Here is a 17,802-nt window from a genome sequence, read left to right as displayed (position 1 = left end):
TTTTTAATAATATACATATTATTATTATTTTTCTTTCTGATTTATATAAATATTTCAACTTATTCGAACAATATTTTTCCTCTTTTATAATTTGCACAATATACACTTTTGAACAATAGAATTTTCTAAATTGACATGGCTTTTAAATCAAGTGTTGGGGATTTTTTTACTTATTACCCCAAAATATATTCATTTACGTCGGCATTACCCCAATGTGACGGGGTGACGTGAAGATGATAAGCGTGGGGTAAATAAATTCCAATATAATTTATGAATATTTAGTGATAAAGTTGTGATATTAAAACATATTAACATATTAACATATTAAAACATATAATGCTTTATGTTATGCTACAGAAAATAATCAAGGTCAAACAAATTAAATGACAATTCGCTTGAGGTACCAATCAATGATTTGAGATGTTATCGATCTTTTTTTTGGCATATGAAATTAAAATATAATAAATATTTAGAAATAGATACATTCATCCATTGAAATTTAATAACAAAACTTATTTATTTAAATTTTTGTTGGCTATCGGGCAAAATATTTATCGAATTTGTAAATATATTTACAATATAAAAAAGTTGGTATCACGCACTTGAGATTAATTAAAAATTGTGTTGCAGTTCAAGGTCCAATGTAAACTGTACATATACCAGTTCTAAATATGTGACTTTATAGCATACTGTTTATATTTTATAGAAATATGTTCTACTAAAATTGTGCATTTTATTAAGATTTAAGAACAAACATGTTTTGGTTTATAATCGCTATTTTATTATTAATTTGTTTCGACTTGTTGTGCGTAAAACCCTATAGTTTTTGGAAGGACAGAGGAGTTTCTCAGCAACAAGATTGGTTAATTGGAGATATACTGCAGATCATCTTTACAAAAAAATCGTTTCCTCAAACAATCAGAGATCAATATAATGCATTTCCTACAAAAAGGTAAATAAAATAATAATAATAGTATTAAAGTAACCGGACGAAATTGTTCATTTTATATTATTATATAAATAAGTTTTAATTTTGTATTTGTTTATGTGACTGTTCTAATAAATATTATTATTATAGTATTAAAAATTATTTAAATCAGGTATATTGGAATGTATCAATTAGGACATCCAGCTTTAATGGTGAGAGATTTGGATTTGATTAAACAAATTACTATTAAAGACTTTGATCATTTCACTGATCACATATCGTTTTTCCCTGAATCAGTCGAACCTCTCTGGACACGAAACTTATTTTCTTTAAAAGGTAACAAATGTTATATGTAAAATTAATTTAGATTCATGTTCTTTATTATTTTTAGGCGAGAAATGGAGGGATAGTCGAGCGACTTTGAGTCCAGCTTTTACGAGCAGTAAAATGCGGTCCATGTTCACTTTGATGGATGAATGCGCAGAAAAATTTGTCAAGTTTTTCGTCGAACAGAAAAAAGACGTAGTTTCTGTTGAGCTGAAAGATATCTTTTCAAGATTCGCCAATGATATAATAGCAACATGCGCTTTCGGTATTCAATGCAATTCAATTAAAGATAGAGAAAATGAGTTTTACAGAATGGGAGATGAACTAACTGATTTTGGATTTTGGAAAACGCTCAATTTTTTTTTGTCACTCACAAGTCCAAAATTGAGTCGAGTAAGTTTACAAATTTAAAAGATATGAATTAAATAATATGAAATATATATTGAATTTCAGTTGTTTGGTGCTAGCTTTTTCAATAAAAATACTATTGATTATTTCGAAAATGCAATTTCGCAATCGGTGCAAATACGCGAAAAGAACAATATCGTTAGACCAGACATGATTCATCTGCTCATGGAAGCTGGAAAAGGTCGTTTGAAGCATGAGGAATCTTTGACTGATAAGGAAACTGGTTTCGCAACAGTCGAAGAATCCGAAGTTGGAAAATCTACAAAACCTCATAAATCAGAAATTACTGTAAAAGATATAGCGGCACATGCACTATTTTTCTTCTTTGCTGGATTCGATTCTGTATCTACGTTGATGATTTATATTGCTTACGAATTGGCTTTGCATCCGGATATACAAGATCGTCTTCGCAATGAGATTGATGACGCTTTGAAGGAAACAAACGGAAAAGTGACTTATGATTCTGTTACCAAAATGAAGTATTTAGATATGATCATTTCTGGTAAATCATATATTATATTGATCATTAATTTTATAATAAAGAATTTTATTTTAGAAACTTTGAGGAAGTGGCCTGGTACTGTTGCCAATGAAAGAGTATGTGTGAAATCATATACTGTTGCTCCTTTGAATCCTGGTGAACCGGAGGTTAAATTCAATGTAGGAGATTCAGTTTTGTTTCCAATTTATGGAATTCATATGGATCCTAAAAATTTTGAAAATCCAGATAAATTTGATCCGGAACGTTTTAATGAAGAAAACAAATGTAAAATAAAGCCTTATTCATTTATGCCCTTTGGCGTTGGACCTAGGAGCTGCATTGGTTCTAGATTTGCTTTATTGGAGACGAAAGTGCTTTATGTTCATCTTTTGAAGAATTTTGAAATTGTGGTTATTAAGAAAACAGATATTCCATTACCTTTAAAGACGACGGGTTTTGGTTTTCTGGCTAAAAATGGAGTATGGGTTGGATTAAAACCGAGAAATATATAATCCAATACAATAATAAATTATTTTATTATATTTAAAAAATTATATCTATATTAATAAGACAAAAATTGTATGTATTTATAATATTTGATAATAATATTTATTGTATAAATGTTGCTAAAAAGACTGTCAACCGAAGAGTTTCCTAATTTTATTTGATTTTTATTATTATTAATTATTATTAATTATTTATTAATTTATAAAATGAATCAAATTAAACATATAATGGAAATAGATGACGTTTGTGAAAAAAAAGATAGAAAGGTAATATGCAAATTCATCAATAAAGTGAATTATTTTGATAATTTCGATACATTGAGACTGTTTTATCTGACGAAAATCCATTAAATCTAAATGTTGGAAGCATTACTTCCATGCTCTTATCATAGAAATCGCAAATATCATCTCGAAAAGTTAGATGTTAAACAATTCAACAATGAAAATAAAATTGAAAATTAAACCACAGATGTCTCGATCGCGCTGGACCAAGAAAATACATTAGTCAAGATTTTCTTTGCTGGAAGCAAAAGTCGTATTCGCTCATCTGCATGCTAAATTTAACTGATAAATCAGAAATATTTTTTAAATTATCCAAGATATTTAATTTTTAACAATTTCAGAAGTTTTATTATATAAATAATTGATTTTAATTAGTACATCATGGCGACTACTAGCCTGAATAAAATTACACGACATAAAAAAAATAGTACATCAAAAACATATAATAGTTGATATGCTTAATAATTTGTTGATGGATGTAAAGAAAAATTATAAATAAATAAAAAAATAATAAATATTAAAAAAAAATGAAAAAGTATGTTACGAAATGTTTAAATACAGTAGGTGATCGTTAACAAATAATACGGATTGCGAACAAATCATTTAAGATTTGTAAAAGATTTATATGTTTTGATTTATATCTTTTCACGGATTATGTTCATTAACCGATCATCTGTATATAAGGAACACATTTACATTATATTGTATTACATAATCTGTATTTATTTTGGATTTTGATGAAAATTCATTCTGGCTCTAACCGCCAAACAGGAAGGTCATATCGCTCCCCTAACATCCTAAAAAGTGATCATAAACACATGTGGGTACCACATCTAATTCTGTGAAAGTGAACATTAAAATAAAAACACACAAAGTGAAAAGTGACAAAGAACCGTTAATATAACTCCAAAATTAATAACCATTAAATAAATCTTGTTTTAGTAATAAAAATACATAAATATGAAGATGATGCCAACCAAAGTTGTATGTTCTGAATGGAGAACGATGCAATGAAAATGATAGAAATGGAATCTCACAAAGTAAGTGTAAATAAAGTTGGCGAAAGGACCTCACCGAGTTTCATTAAATTTACAAGAATTATTATCTGTATTATACATTGCAGCTCCAAATAATTGGAAAAAAAATGTCCAACCACACAACATCAAAATCTTAAAAAAAAACAGGGTAGGAACTCCAAGACACGAATATGCAATATTAAACTTATCAACTCAAGAAAGAAATGAGTTACCGGTAATAAAATATGTAGTACATGAAACGCATTTAGAGAAACTGAATAGAAAGCTATACGATACTAACACTATAATCACAGATATGCTGCAACACTGATACGCGTGCTAAATGTGTGAAAACAAAATCAATACAATGTCGAACATCCGACTGACTACAAAGGATTTACTATATATAAAAAAAAATAAAAGAACGAATATAACCTGTATCTATAACAATAAATTAAACTATTGCAAGATCAGATTCTCAACAACTAAGATCAAAATACTCAGTAACAGCAGCAATAAAAGTCTCATCAGACATATAAATAACAAAAAACAACAACGACAAAAATAGACAAAAACAATAGGACTATGGAATTTAGCCTTCCCATAATGACGTGTAACTATTGTACAATAGTTGCCGAAAGGCAGCCTCGACAAAAGACAACAACCATTTCTCCAAAAACAGTCGATGGAACAGTCGTTGAATCTAATAAAAAAAATGTACAACGCAATAAAAGGATCTGGATTTGCGGTAAACAACGACCATCCCATATTAAACAACTCACTGCGAATAGCCGCATGGAATACAAACTAAGTCATCATGCAGTAAGTAAGTTACTTAAAAATCATAAAATTGATATTTTGCTAATTTCAGAGACACATTTCACGGATAAAAGCTTTTTCAACATTTCCGAATTTATGTACAACACAAAGCATCCGAATGTACTGTTCATGACGGGACAGCAGTTCTTATAAAATCGTAAATTAACCATTGTGAATTGGTAAATTACGAAGTAAATTATCTACAAGCAATAAAAATGTGTATCCAAATACACCATTAAAAAGGAACACTTTAAAAATAATTATGATATATTGGGATCTCATTTCATTGCAGATGGTTAAAACATAGGATACATTTATTTCTATGGTCTGGAGACTAGCTACAAACAGAAAAATAAATATTTATAATAACTATTGCAAATTAAGTTTACAAATCTCTACTAGTAATATTAAAATCAGTATGGAAGCATGCTATTCAATTGTGGAGTGGAATCAGCAAATTGTACATACAAATTATCTAAAGGTTTCAATGAAAATGCATAAGGAATAAAAACAGGGCATCGTGGTTTATCTCACGAAGATATGTTGAAATCACATACTAATGTTCTATTTACAAGCTTGATAATAACAAAACAACCAATAGGCTTAAGCATTATAAATCACTAGACTTAGTATATAGACTTAAGTAAATAATTATTTATTAGTTTATTCATTTACCACAAATTAACTTATTATTTACATTGATATATAGTAAATAAACATACAAAATGTTCTTAGTATTTCAGTTGAAAATATATAATATTAGATTATTGATATTTAAATAACATTGTATTAGTTGTACCTTAAAGAGTGTTTTATTTTTGCAGTTTTAATTCAATTTTGATAGTTATATTATTATTTGATAATTATATTATTATGTTATTGATGGTCACGGTCGAAAAATCTTGTATAATTTTCTAAATTATAGTCACGCAATGTGTTAGGATAATCATGAACATAATCAAGGTTTTCTTACAAGTGCTCTCACATTAGGTTTGCAATTTGAATAGTTTATTTAAAATTGCTGCGAAATGGGAGAGATTATTTAAAAAAATATATAACGTTCGTATTTAATAATACTGTTTTTTTGTTTAATTTATAACACAATATGCAAAAACAAAACTATTATTCATATGATTAATATTTGATTCTTATAAACAGATATGGATCAATTATTAATGTTAATATCATGGAGACAAAAAATAATCGATGAATCGTAATTATTTATTATGGAAATTAAAAACTAGTTTTTCAATTATTTCACTGTGTTGCTTCGACGTTGCTATATATTTTTTAAACATATTTAAATGATCTGTGTTCGTAGGAAACAAACAAGGTCAAACCAATTCAATTAAAATGCGCTTAAATTACCATATCAATTCATCATTTGTAATATGTATTAATAGATTATAATTACATTTACTATAATTTATTTGTAATTGTTGCATATAATAATTTCGAAGTAAAGGAATTTAAGAACATTAGTTATATTTGTATATTTATTTCTAAATTAATTTTTAAAAAATATTTATATTTCCACATAAGTTTAATAAAACACGCTTTGATGTCATATTTATCTATATATTTATAATTGAAGTTCATATCACGCACTTGAAATTAATTAAAAATTGAGTCAGAGTTTTCGTCAAGGTCCAATGTAAATTTAACATATGCCAGTTCTAAATTGGAGATGTAACAGTATACATTGCATCTAACCTACAAATTTATTATATTAGATTAGTGTTTGTTCTTTAGATTAATACAGCAAAAATGTTTTGGATTATCATCGGTATTTTGTTGTTAATTCTTTTCTATTTCCTATGCGTAAAACCGTATAGCTTTTGGAAGAGCAGAGGAGTTGCCCAGCAACAGACTTGGTTAATTGGTGATTTACTACAAATGATCTTTACAAAACGACCGTATCCTCAAATAATCAGGGATCAGTACAATGCATTTCCTAATGAAAGGTAACACATAAAATAAATAACATTTTGTATGTATATAATTGCATATAAATTATATTTATTATTATTAAGAAAATAATAATTAAATATTTTTAATTAGATATATAGGAATGTATCAGTTCGGATTTCCAGCATTAATTGCGAGAGATTTGGATTTGATTAAACAAATAACTGTTAAAGACTTTGATCATTTCACTGATCACATCACGTTTTTCCCTGAATCAGTTGAACCTCTCTGGACCAGAAATTTGTTTTCTTTAAAAGGTAAAAAATGGAAAATGTAAAATGAATTGCGTTTTATCTTCTAAATTGTTTTAGGCGAGAAATGGAGGGATATTCGAGCGACTTTGAGTCCGGCTTTTACGAGTAGCAAAATGCGATCCATGTTCACTTTGATGGATGAATGCGCAGAAGAATTTGTCAAGTTTTTCGCAGAACAGAAAAAAGATGTAGTCGACGTTGAGTTGAAAGATATTTTTACGAGATTCGCCAATGATATAATAGGAACATGCGCTTTTGGATTTCAATGCAATTCAATGAAAGATAGAGAAAACGAATTTTACATGATGGGAGATGAATTAACCGATTTTAAGGGATTATGGAAATCATTCAAATTTATTTTATCAATCGCGAGTCCGAAAATGAGTGAAGTAGGTTCACATATTTTCATAATATGAATTATATAATTATTTCTTTATCGTTTTTAGTTATTAAGATTTAGCATTTTCAATAAAAACACTATTGGTTTTTTCGAGAAAGCGATTTCGCAATCGGTGCAAATGCGCAAAGAGAAAAATATCGTCAGACCTGACATGATTCACCTTCTGATGGAAGCTGGAGAAGGTCGTTTGAAGCATGAAGAATCTTTGACTGAGAAGGAAACTGGATTCGCAACAGTCGAAGAATCCGAAGTTGGAAAATCTACGAAACGACAAAAATCTGAAATTACTATTAAAGATATCACGGCACATGCCCTATTCTTTTTCTTCGCTGGATTCGATTCTGTATCTACATTGATGATTTTCCTTGGTTACGAATTAGCTTTGCATCCTGATATTCAAGAACGACTTCGCAATGAGATTGATGATGCTATGAAGGAAACAAATGGAAAAGTGACTTATGATTCTGTTACTAAAATGAAGTATTTAGATATGATCATTTCAGGTAAATAGTAGAACAAATTGGTCATTGTATAATAAATATTTTTGTTTTAGAAACATTGAGGAAGTGGCCTGGTACTGTTGCCAATGATAGAGTATGTGTGAAACCATATACTGTTACCCCTGTGAATCCCGGAGAGCCGGAGATTAAATTCAATGTCGGAGATTCAGTTATGTTACCAGTTTATGGACTTCATATGGATCCTAATCATTTTGAGAATCCAGATAAATTTGATCCAGAACGTTTCAGTGAAGAAAACAAAGTTAAAATTAAACCTTATTCATATATGCCTTTTGGTCTTGGACCTAGGAGCTGCATCGGCTCTAGATTTGCTTTGTTGGAAACCAAAGTGGTATACGTTCACCTTTTGAAGAAGTTCGAAATTGTAGTTATAAACAAAACTGATATTCCATTGCCTTTAGTGACAACTGGTTTCAACTTTTTGGCCAAAAATGGAGTTTGGGTTGGATTGAAACCAAGAAATAAATGATCTATGTCTTTTATGCGTTACAAATAACGTTTATATGTTTGATATATATTGTGCTTTTAATAATATTGATTTTAATAATAATTGCTTCAATGTATTAGAAATAAATAATTGTATATCAAAATATTTTGTAGTTTTTTAAGAAAATTATTTAAAAAAATTAATTAGGAAGTACTTTATTCTTATACTTTTCCCACACTAATAGCAATGTTTCTTTCGTATAGTGCTTGTATGTCTTTCTGGTTTTACGTGTATTTTAAAAGAAAATGTTTACATTTATTTAGTGCCGTCCTTATGATTTTTAGACCCCGGGCATCAATATGTAAATATAACCTTACATATTGATCCCTCATACTAAAATAGCTGCTTGTTACTAAATCAGATAACGAAAACGAAATCCCTTCATATATTTTTTTTGTATCGTATAATTGTATTCACAATCTGTTCATGTGAATATTGAGTAAATTTAAGATCGAGGTTAACATTAAATAGATTATCTTACCCGGCTGTTAGTTACCATTTTGATCATTTGATTTTGAATTTGTTGGTTGGCTGTCATCTTATAGGTTAACTTCAGAGGTATATTGATGCTCTGCGATTCCACTATTTCCTGTTACTGTGAAACTGCTGCTATCCTTAACACTGTCATTGTCTATCGACTTGGCTCAGGTCGATATGCTGAACCTCGTTCATTTGACTGTCCATCTTTGATGAACAATGGCTCTATTGCTGCAAGCACCGAGAGGGTTTACAAAGGGCCTGGATTGACCAGCATCCACGAAATCATTGGTTGGGCGACTTAACCACTCGGCTATTAGTCGCCCTCCTTTCATATTTAAGTATTTTACTATGAACGACTTCTGGAACTGTTGCAATATTATAAGGAATATGAAGGAAGGCTATAATTTCGAATATTGTATTATGTAAAAATAAAATTATAATAATTTATTTGCACATTTTAAATGAGTAGTTTCCAAATGATTATGGAAAATCAATTTTCAGGTTTAATTGAAAATTTACTGAAGATGATCTTCACAAATTGATTATATCCTGATTTGTCATCTTCGAAAATGAAAAATTGTGTGCAGAAAGTCTTCTGTCTATAGGTTAAAATGTTAAAATTGGATTATTTTGAATCGTATATGAAGGCATTGCTGTACTGAAATTAATCGATATCGAAAGAATCTCGTGTATTACAAAACTAACATTGTTTCTGTACCCCTCTTTTTTTTCGTTAAATATTTCTTCCATCTCTAAATTCTATATCCCATCGAAATTCAAATAACCATCCCAAATTTGAGTATCCTACATGTACTTTATTCCAATATCTAATGTTCTTATAATAATGACTACTGTTTTTTTTTCTTTCATGCATATTTCCTTGTGATTATTGAGCATATTTATTATTTTTGTAAGAACATAATTAATAGAGCTTCTGTCTATAGTCTATATGTATTATACATAATTATTGCTTATTTCGGTTCCCTACAAAGTATTTGTTTAAAAAGAAATATTTATATTTATAATAATTATTTTATTCAGAATTAAAAATTGTTTATTATCTAAAAACAAGAAAAATATATATTTATATAAAACATAATACTTGACAAAAATTTTTGAATACTTTTCTCGTACATATAAAAATTAAACTATCACATCATTTTTCAATGTTCAAATATTTCTTCTACATAAATTATAAGTCTATTAAAAATTTTATTGACTTATTTTAATTTTATATACATAAACATATCGTTTAATTATGGTTAAAAATATATTTTATACGTATTTTCGAAACGCTATTATCAGTTTTTTATATCAACTGTTATTGAAAACTATATAAAGTGCAAGTTTCGTTATGATCATATTCATTTAGTTTGCAAGAATCACACAGAATATGCCTTGTGAGTATTTACTGTACAAAAATGAATAGATTTTACATAAATATACGTTATCTAATATGAGTATAAAAATAAAACTTTACCTTTTTATAAATTATTATTCGATTTAATAATCTATAATATTATAATAATATTAACTTTATTTTAATCTGAAGATTTTGTGTGTTCAAGTGGATATCGGATGTGTATCACCCCAGTTACATTACACAGAGGATGATGTGCATAAAGTATTGGCCAACTACGGGAGGAAATTGAAGGACTTGGAAATCGATTTGGAATCAATCAAGGAGTGGTTCAAAACGCAACCGCATATACCAGAAATGCCTAGTAATCATCATTAAAATCACAAAGTTATCTATGCGACAAACAATCATATCTTCGATTTTTAGGTGATAGACTTATTGCTTCATTTTTATTAATGAACAAATTTTCTATTGAGAAAACAAAAGCAAGATTGGAAATGAACTATTCCATTCGCAACGTAATGCCTGATATATACTCCAACGGTCCATTGCAACCAAAATTCAGAGATAGCCATACTTTTTGGTGGGCGACAGATTTTATATAGTTATTTTAGTAAATTATTTCCCTTAATTTTTAGTAAGATATTCGCCATGCCAAAACTAACAAAAGATTTACGTAGGCTTTGTTATATAAAATTCGATTATGATGCTTGTTACGATCCTCACTTCATTGTTACACGGATAATTACGAATATGGAACTACTTGCAATTTGCGATTTCAGTCGTGGTGATGAGTATATTTGCGATTATACGAATGTAAACCTGTCAATGATTAGTAAAATTAAACCAACCGATCTAAAAAAATTATCTACGATTATTGAGGTAAATTCATATTATGTATTTTTCATTTAGTTTACACTAAATGAAAAATATTATTGCTATTGTTTTTTATGTTTTAGAAAGTGTATGCAAATCGAATTCTTGTTTTACATACTGTCAATTTGCCACCAGAAGGCGAAACATTGTTTAATATTTTTAAGCTCGCTTTGAAGCCGAAACTTCGAGAAAAGGTAATGTATTTTTATAACTACAAACCATTTTTCTATTAATTGACTAGTTATATTATGCAATATCTTATATATATATATTTAAAGTTCATCTAGTTGGTCTAATGGAATATTTTTTTAAAAACATTTTCCTTCTTATATTTTTTATTGCTTTAATATATGAAATATTTTATTAATGTAATTTTGGATGTATGTTAAAAATAGAGATAAATCATTTGATGAATATGTATTTCCATATACACTCTATTGATAAAGTATGAAATTATTTTTGTTTGTTTTTAGATTCGTTTTCATAAAGGCTTTGATTCTTTAAAAGAATACTATGGGTTGGATATGTTTCCAAAAGATTATGGAGGTAACGCTAAATCCATAGATGAAGCCACACGTAATTAATTACATATGAATTTAATTGTACAGATTTGTTTATTTATACAAAAATCGTTTTAGTCGAATATCAAATATTTTTGGAAAGTTACGATAAATATTTAACAAAATGGGTGCAAATGCGTGTAAATGAGAAATTGAGACCACAACCACTAGTTAATGATGAAATTCTTGGTTTTTATGGTAATTTCAAAAAAATTGACGTGGATTAATATATTATAAATATAGAATTATATATTATCTAAAATTTATATAATTAAATATTACAATAATATTACATTTAAACATTAATTATATTGGATGGGAAAGTAAAACTTATAAATAAATTTTAAATAGAGAACTTCCATTAATAACAATTGTATTTAATACATATAATATCTGTTATTTTTCTATATAAATAATTAGATTGGATTAACTTAAATTTTATTAACATAAAGTAGAAAAATAAAATAAAAAATATTTAATTGATGACTTAATTAAATGTAAAATTGCTTGCATATTAAAAAACGATGGAAACTTTTTGACTTTTTAGGTTTTTATGTTGTTTTATTTTTTAAATAATAATTTAGGCATTTAGATGTCAGAACTAATTTATTATTATTTAATAAGTTTAAGTGATTTATATAAATAATAATTGATTTAAATCTCTTAAAAAAATATACAAAAGAAGAAAATTCATCTTTTTATGTTCTAAAATACAGATAGGCGCAATGAAAACAAAGATGTAGTTTACTTTGTTATTACAATTTCTAGTTGGGTTATACAGTTTTTATACCACCAGGAAACAACACTTCAGATGTTATAAGTGTTACAAAAAAAAATAAATGTATTCTAATATATGACAAGGCAAGGCAAAATTACAAGTGCAACATCACTTTCAATTTCCGAATGTAAAATTTTTACTGAAATTACCAGTATTTCTTATCAAAATTTACCGGTAATATTGGGTGGTACAACCGCTTAACCGTTCATTGGTAACGGAGACCAACATATCGAAACAGCTACTGGTCGGTGAGTTTCGTATAATAAAGGTTGGCGTCCAAAAGATCTATTATGAAAGATAATGTAAATATGTAACCTGTTTTTGGTATGCATAACACTCATTTTATATGTATTATTAATTGATGTTCTCAAAACAATTATATTTTGTTTCTCTTTTTGGGTCCATTAGTTTTTAACTTGTTTATTCACAATATAAAATGTCTATAAAAGCTGTTGAATGATTGCAATAACACATTTATCGATACGTATACGTGCATACTATTTTAAGATGCCAGGTGAGGTTTTATAACAGATATTTTTATATCAATATTTTTTTAGTATTATACGTATTTAGTATAATACTGATTTTATTATTATTATTATGATTTCATTCTAAAATAATATTTGATATTCTCATATATTTGTAAAATACCAAAAATATGATACTTGAATGCTATTGAGAAGAGTATAGGTTATATATTAATAATAATAATTAATATATAATAACATAATACAAACATTTGCGATTTTCTTTTGTCCTTTTTATGTATAATTATATTTTATTTAATGTGTTTCCATTTTTAATATGTTTATTTTATTTTCAAGTTGATTTAGAATTCAAATACTCGAAGTTATATTACACCGAGGATGATGTGCATAAAATATTAGCAATCCATGGGAAGAATTTGAAGGACCTCGAGATCGATTTGGAATCAATGAAGGAATGGTTTAAAACTCAACCGCATATTCCAGATATGCCCAGTAATCATTAAAATATACTAATTAAGATGTATAATCAATAAATAACTTACTTTTCAGGTGACAGACTAATCGTTTCCTATTTGTTGATGAATAAGTTTTCCATCGAGAAAACGAAATCCAGATTGGAAATGAACTATTCCATTCGAAATGTAATGGCTGATTTGTATTCGCACAGTCCATTACATCCTAAAATTAGAGAATCCCATAAATATTAGTAATACTTAATTGATTTAAAATATTATTTTTTTATTCACTATTTTTTTAGTAAACTCTTGAGTGTCCCAAAACTAACGAATGATTTACGAAGGCTTTGTATCATTATATACAGAGATGATGCAAGTCTTGATATGACTCTTATCCTTTCACGTATGATTATGAGTATAGAACTTCTTGCAATGTACGACATCAGCAATGGAGATGAATATATTGCTGATTTCACGAATTTAAGTCTTTCGTCGTTTACCAAAATTAAACCAACAGACGTGAGGAAAATAGTTACTATTTATGACGTAAACAATAATTTTTATATTTTGTATTCGATAATTGTATAATACATATAATATTTTAGAAAGTATATGGAAATCGATTTTCTGTTATACATATTGTTAATTTGCCAGCGGCTGGAGAAGCTTTGTTAAATATATTTAAAGCTTGCTTGAAGCCAAAACTCCGTGAAAGAGTAAGAAACTACTTTTCATACTTAAATATCATATAACTTCAAATAAATATTTTATTTTATCCAGTTAATCTGTCATAAAGGCTTTGAGACATTAAAAAAATATTATAGCGTGGATATGTTACCAAAAGATTACGGTGGAAGTGGTGAATGCATAAATGAAGCTACAGGTTATTATATTTACATTTAATATCATATAAATCTCTTGATTTGTTTCATTTCCAGACGATTATCAAAAGTTTTTTGAAAGCCACGATGGATATTTCTCGAGATGGCTACAAATGCGCGTAGATGAAAAATTAAGACCTCAGCCGCTTGTTAATGATGAAATTCTTGGTTTTTATGGAAATTTTAAAAAGCTCGATGTTGATTAATTTATGTTTTCAATTTCAGAATTATTATTCAAATGTTGTTGTTGGTAATAATATGTTATAGTTATAATATACATATATTCATTTAGGATAATTAATCTATAAAGAAATGCAAAATAATTGTAAAATTATATTAAATGTTTTTTTTATTATTAATTTTATGATTTGTGGTTTATAGATTATATAAAATTATTATTATAATAATTTTACATCTACCCTAATTATGTCTTGTTATGGTCTGGTTCACTTGAATTAAACACATTATAAATTATGGTCTGTTGATTTGAGTTCTTGAATTTTTTGATTATGCAATTTTTTCGAATTGGGGAACGAGTAATTGGTGACTTAATATCCTTAATCAAGCCACTTTCATATTTTTATACTTTATTAATTAATTGTACGAGGGATCTAACAAAAGTTCGCTAAGTAGGCGTTAATTCATTTGTTTTTTAAAAAGTTATTTGTGAGTTTGTTAAAGTCTAACGATATTTCAAGTAAAATTTTAAGAAGATCGTTAAGAATGGAGAAGATTAGTGATTTAAGATCGGTAGAAATTCCACCACCAACACAGCAATAAATTACAACATCCCGGAATAATCTGTCATCAATTTTTCTGCGACCCCCCAAATATTTTTCACGACACCCCTAGGGGTGTACTTCCTTAGAAGTTGCTATACTCAAAGTTTTGTCTGCTATGAATCAAAATCATTTAATTCAATCTTGTCGACCATTTTAATCTCGTATAGAGGTAGTTATTGATGTTTTTTTCTTTATTTGGAGGCATCGACAGATACGTCATTAGCCTTTATACGTACATGCATATGCACACAGTTACAAAATGATCAAACTGTGTTGATCATTTTATTTATTTGAAAAATCATTGACAAATCATTCTTATGTTCCATCCATTTTCAGAACCAGCGCGAACAACTTCCTCATCATCAACACTGTAATGTGGATTAGCATTATCTTGTTGTATTTTGATTGGAATGATTCTACTATCAATAGGCCATTTATATTTTATCGCGGGATTTAATTTTCTTTTTTGACAAATGTCAAATAAATACTGCTAAATTTAATTCATTTTTTCAATAATCCATAAACAAACTGAAATCCGACACTTATTTCGGAACGGATGGAGTACAATATACGATACAATTTCAGGTGATAGACTAATCTTTTCATATTTGTTAATGAATAAGTGTTCCATCGAGTAAACTAAATCGAGATTGGAAATGAATTATTCCATTCGCAATCTAATGTCTGAGTTGCATTTTCTCAGTCCATTACTTCCTAAAATTCTAAAATTCTACAGATATTTGTAATATCTTTTCTTAAATATATTTTCTTAATTTATTAAACTTATTTTTTAGTAAGGTGGTCGGTATATCACAACTTACAAAAGATTTACGAACACTTGCCATATTAAAATACTCATGAGCCTGAAACTTCTTGTAACATACGACATCAACAATAGAGATGAATATATTGGCGATTTTTCCAATGTGAACGTTTCAGTAATTAGTAAGATTAAACCTACAGATTTTATAAAATTCATTGGACTTTCCGATGTAAGAATAAATCTACTGTTCTATATTCATTAATTGCATAATCAATATTTTATTTTAGAAAGACTATGCATATAGATTTGCCGTTATACATTTTGTCAATATGCCAGCTGCTACTGAAACACAATTTATTATGTTTAAAATGTACATGAAACCTAAACTACGTGTATTCATATATAATAATAAACAAAACTTATTGTATAATAACAAACAAAGGGCTATTAACCGCAGTCACTCAGTTCAATTTGTTGTTAAATATTCTTACTATATATTATTTTTCTAAACATGGATTTGAATTTTATAATAATATAAAATTTACTAAATTGAATTTTTGTCAATGTTTTTTACATTATTATTATAAAAAAATATTTTAATTTTTTGTTACATTGAATTATTTATATATTATAATTATATTTTAGATGATTTTCAAAAAAAATTTGAAAGTCATAATAAATATTTATCCATTTTGGTTCAAATTCGTGTAGATGAAAAATTAAGACCAGAGCTTCTGGTTAATGATGAAATTCTTATTATGGAAATTTCTAAAAGATTGACATTGATTGAAATGTTAACCGAGATTATTATCTTTAAGAGATAAAATTATTCTATAATATTCACTTTTGTATGAAATTTTATATTAATTTCAATTTATGTAGAATTTTTATGTTAGACAATTGAAAAAAAACAACATTAAATTTATATGTTATTATATATGTTATTATACAATATTTTGTAATATAATAGTCACATACAACAAACAACGTCAACTAACCATTTGTATTATTTCTTATTATGTTATTATAATATGAAGCAAACAAAATAAATTATAAAATAATTACAATAATTAAAAGTTTAAAATCCACCTAAAAACATATAATGTCTATAAAGTTGTGCGCTGCTCTTGTGTGAGAAGAAGCTATGAAGGTGCTCGAGTATCAATGGCCGACCAGTGAACACAGTCAAGATGCCCGTAAATAGAAATTTAGTATCCGACGTGAAGAGATCCGATCGTTTGAAGGGATCCCGCAGTGCAGTTGCGCCTAAGAAAGCCGGACCATCTACGTCCACCAAGTCCTCCGTATCAAAGCGTACGCTTCCAGCAGTAACCGCCTCGCCGAGCAGTCCAAACATAACCTCAAAAGACTCATCCCCACGCTTAACAAATAGACAAGGTAATCGCACTGCAATTTCACCGACTCCGTCCCCCGTTTCTTCAGATCCGTCTCCCGGTTCTCCTACCCCGCCACCCGTTCCTCCTGCCCCGTCACGCGATTCTCCAGCTCCTAGATCACCGCGTTTGCCATCATCACCGACCTCCTCAACTAGAGTTTTCAAGTGGCGCGTTGATAACATCCCCGTCGCTAATTCCACGCCGACCTTTATGACGAAGCTGCTACGAACATTTGAATTCGGCATGAATTTTAATAAGAGCACTGAAGATCTTAGACTTAGAGGCACTACAGCCTTTATCACTTCTGCTAACGCCAAGCTGGGAGAGAAGCTTGCGACGCTGCCGAACCGTCTAGGCAACCCATCCGTCTCGATTTCCTCACTTTTCTTTCGACGCAACAACATGAACAGTGCTCCTACACAAAAGGTGTACACAAAACCATCACCATGGAGGAAGTAGAGGAAGCCCTGATGGATCATCAGCTTCGACCATCAAAACTGTGGCGTATCACTTCGAGGAAGACCGGAGAGTCTACTACCTTAGTAAGGATTCTATCAAGGCATGAGGAGGACGTCTTGAGCCTCA

The 17,802-nt window shown here is 28.5% G+C and overlaps 3 protein-coding genes and 1 long non-coding RNA gene across 5 annotated transcripts; all 4 read left to right on the top strand.

The window, feature by feature from the left end:
* The first annotated feature begins 603 nt into the window (after positions 1–603).
* LOC108562553 (cytochrome P450 9e2-like) lies at positions 604–2,793 on the top strand. Of its 2 annotated transcripts, none has more exons than XM_017920936.1 (5): positions 604–952; positions 1,101–1,264; positions 1,320–1,648; positions 1,709–2,165; positions 2,220–2,793. In XM_017920936.1, exons 1-5 carry the CDS (start codon positions 756–758, stop codon positions 2,654–2,656), a joined length of 1,584 nt encoding a protein of 527 aa, XP_017776425.1. In that variant the 5' UTR covers positions 604–755; the 3' UTR covers positions 2,657–2,793. The 2 variants fall into 2 exon arrangements, with proteins under 2 accessions (XP_017776425.1, XP_017776426.1); XM_017920937.1 differs by having other exon boundaries at positions 873–952; positions 1,079–1,264.
* A 657-nt stretch (positions 2,794–3,450) lies between these two features.
* LOC108562556 lies at positions 3,451–5,439 on the top strand. Its single transcript, XR_001891065.1, has 3 exons — positions 3,451–3,813; positions 3,875–3,972; positions 4,056–5,439. It is a non-coding gene; the product is annotated as an uncharacterized LOC108562556 (long non-coding RNA).
* Positions 5,440–6,430: 991 nt separating this feature from the next.
* Positions 6,431–8,453, top strand: LOC108562550 (cytochrome P450 9e2-like). The gene is made up of 5 exons (XM_017920933.1): positions 6,431–6,731; positions 6,829–6,992; positions 7,047–7,378; positions 7,436–7,892; positions 7,943–8,453. Exons 1-5 carry the CDS (start codon positions 6,535–6,537, stop codon positions 8,377–8,379), a joined length of 1,587 nt encoding a protein of 528 aa, XP_017776422.1. The 5' UTR covers positions 6,431–6,534; the 3' UTR covers positions 8,380–8,453.
* Positions 8,454–10,270: 1,817 nt separating this feature from the next.
* Positions 10,271–15,441, top strand: LOC108562546. Its single transcript, XM_017920928.1, has 13 exons — positions 10,271–10,277; positions 10,446–10,601; positions 10,664–10,820; positions 10,876–11,119; positions 11,197–11,307; positions 11,587–11,689; positions 13,276–13,431; positions 13,489–13,645; positions 13,697–13,940; positions 14,000–14,110; positions 14,175–14,277; positions 14,333–14,424; positions 15,394–15,441. The coding sequence occupies exons 1-13, from the start codon at positions 10,271–10,273 to the stop codon at positions 15,439–15,441; spliced, it is 1,689 nt and encodes a 562-aa protein (XP_017776417.1).
* The last annotated feature ends 2,361 nt before the right edge of the window (positions 15,442–17,802 follow it).

The sequence above is a fragment of the Nicrophorus vespilloides genome, unplaced genomic scaffold, assembly GCF_001412225.1.
Source record: "Nicrophorus vespilloides isolate i.1.1-1 unplaced genomic scaffold, Nicve_v1.0, whole genome shotgun sequence".
NCBI lineage: Eukaryota > Metazoa > Arthropoda > Insecta > Coleoptera > Silphidae > Nicrophorus > Nicrophorus vespilloides.
The sequence above is the reverse complement of the archived record's forward strand: the minus strand, read 5'-3'. Positions and strand labels throughout refer to the sequence as shown.

Coding starts and splice junctions, on each gene's coding strand:
- LOC108562553 (XM_017920936.1), top strand. CDS start 756: ATGTTTTGGTTTATAATCGCTATTTTATTATTAATTTGTTTCGACTTG. Junction 953..1,100: donor AATGCATTTCCTACAAAAAG/GTAAATAAAATA, acceptor TATTTAAATCAG/GTATATTGGAATGTATCAAT. Junction 1,649..1,708: donor CAAGTCCAAAATTGAGTCGA/GTAAGTTTACAA, acceptor ATTGAATTTCAG/TTGTTTGGTGCTAGCTTTTT.
- LOC108562550 (XM_017920933.1), top strand. CDS start 6,535: ATGTTTTGGATTATCATCGGTATTTTGTTGTTAATTCTTTTCTATTTC. Junction 6,993..7,046: donor AAATTTGTTTTCTTTAAAAG/GTAAAAAATGGA, acceptor AAATTGTTTTAG/GCGAGAAATGGAGGGATATT. Junction 7,379..7,435: donor CGAGTCCGAAAATGAGTGAA/GTAGGTTCACAT, acceptor TATCGTTTTTAG/TTATTAAGATTTAGCATTTT.
- LOC108562546 (XM_017920928.1), top strand. Junction 10,602..10,663: donor GCATATACCAGAAATGCCTA/GTAATCATCATT, acceptor TTCGATTTTTAG/GTGATAGACTTATTGCTTCA. Junction 14,425..15,393: donor AATTAAGACCTCAGCCGCTT/GTTAATGATGAA, acceptor ATCCATTTTCAG/AACCAGCGCGAACAACTTCC.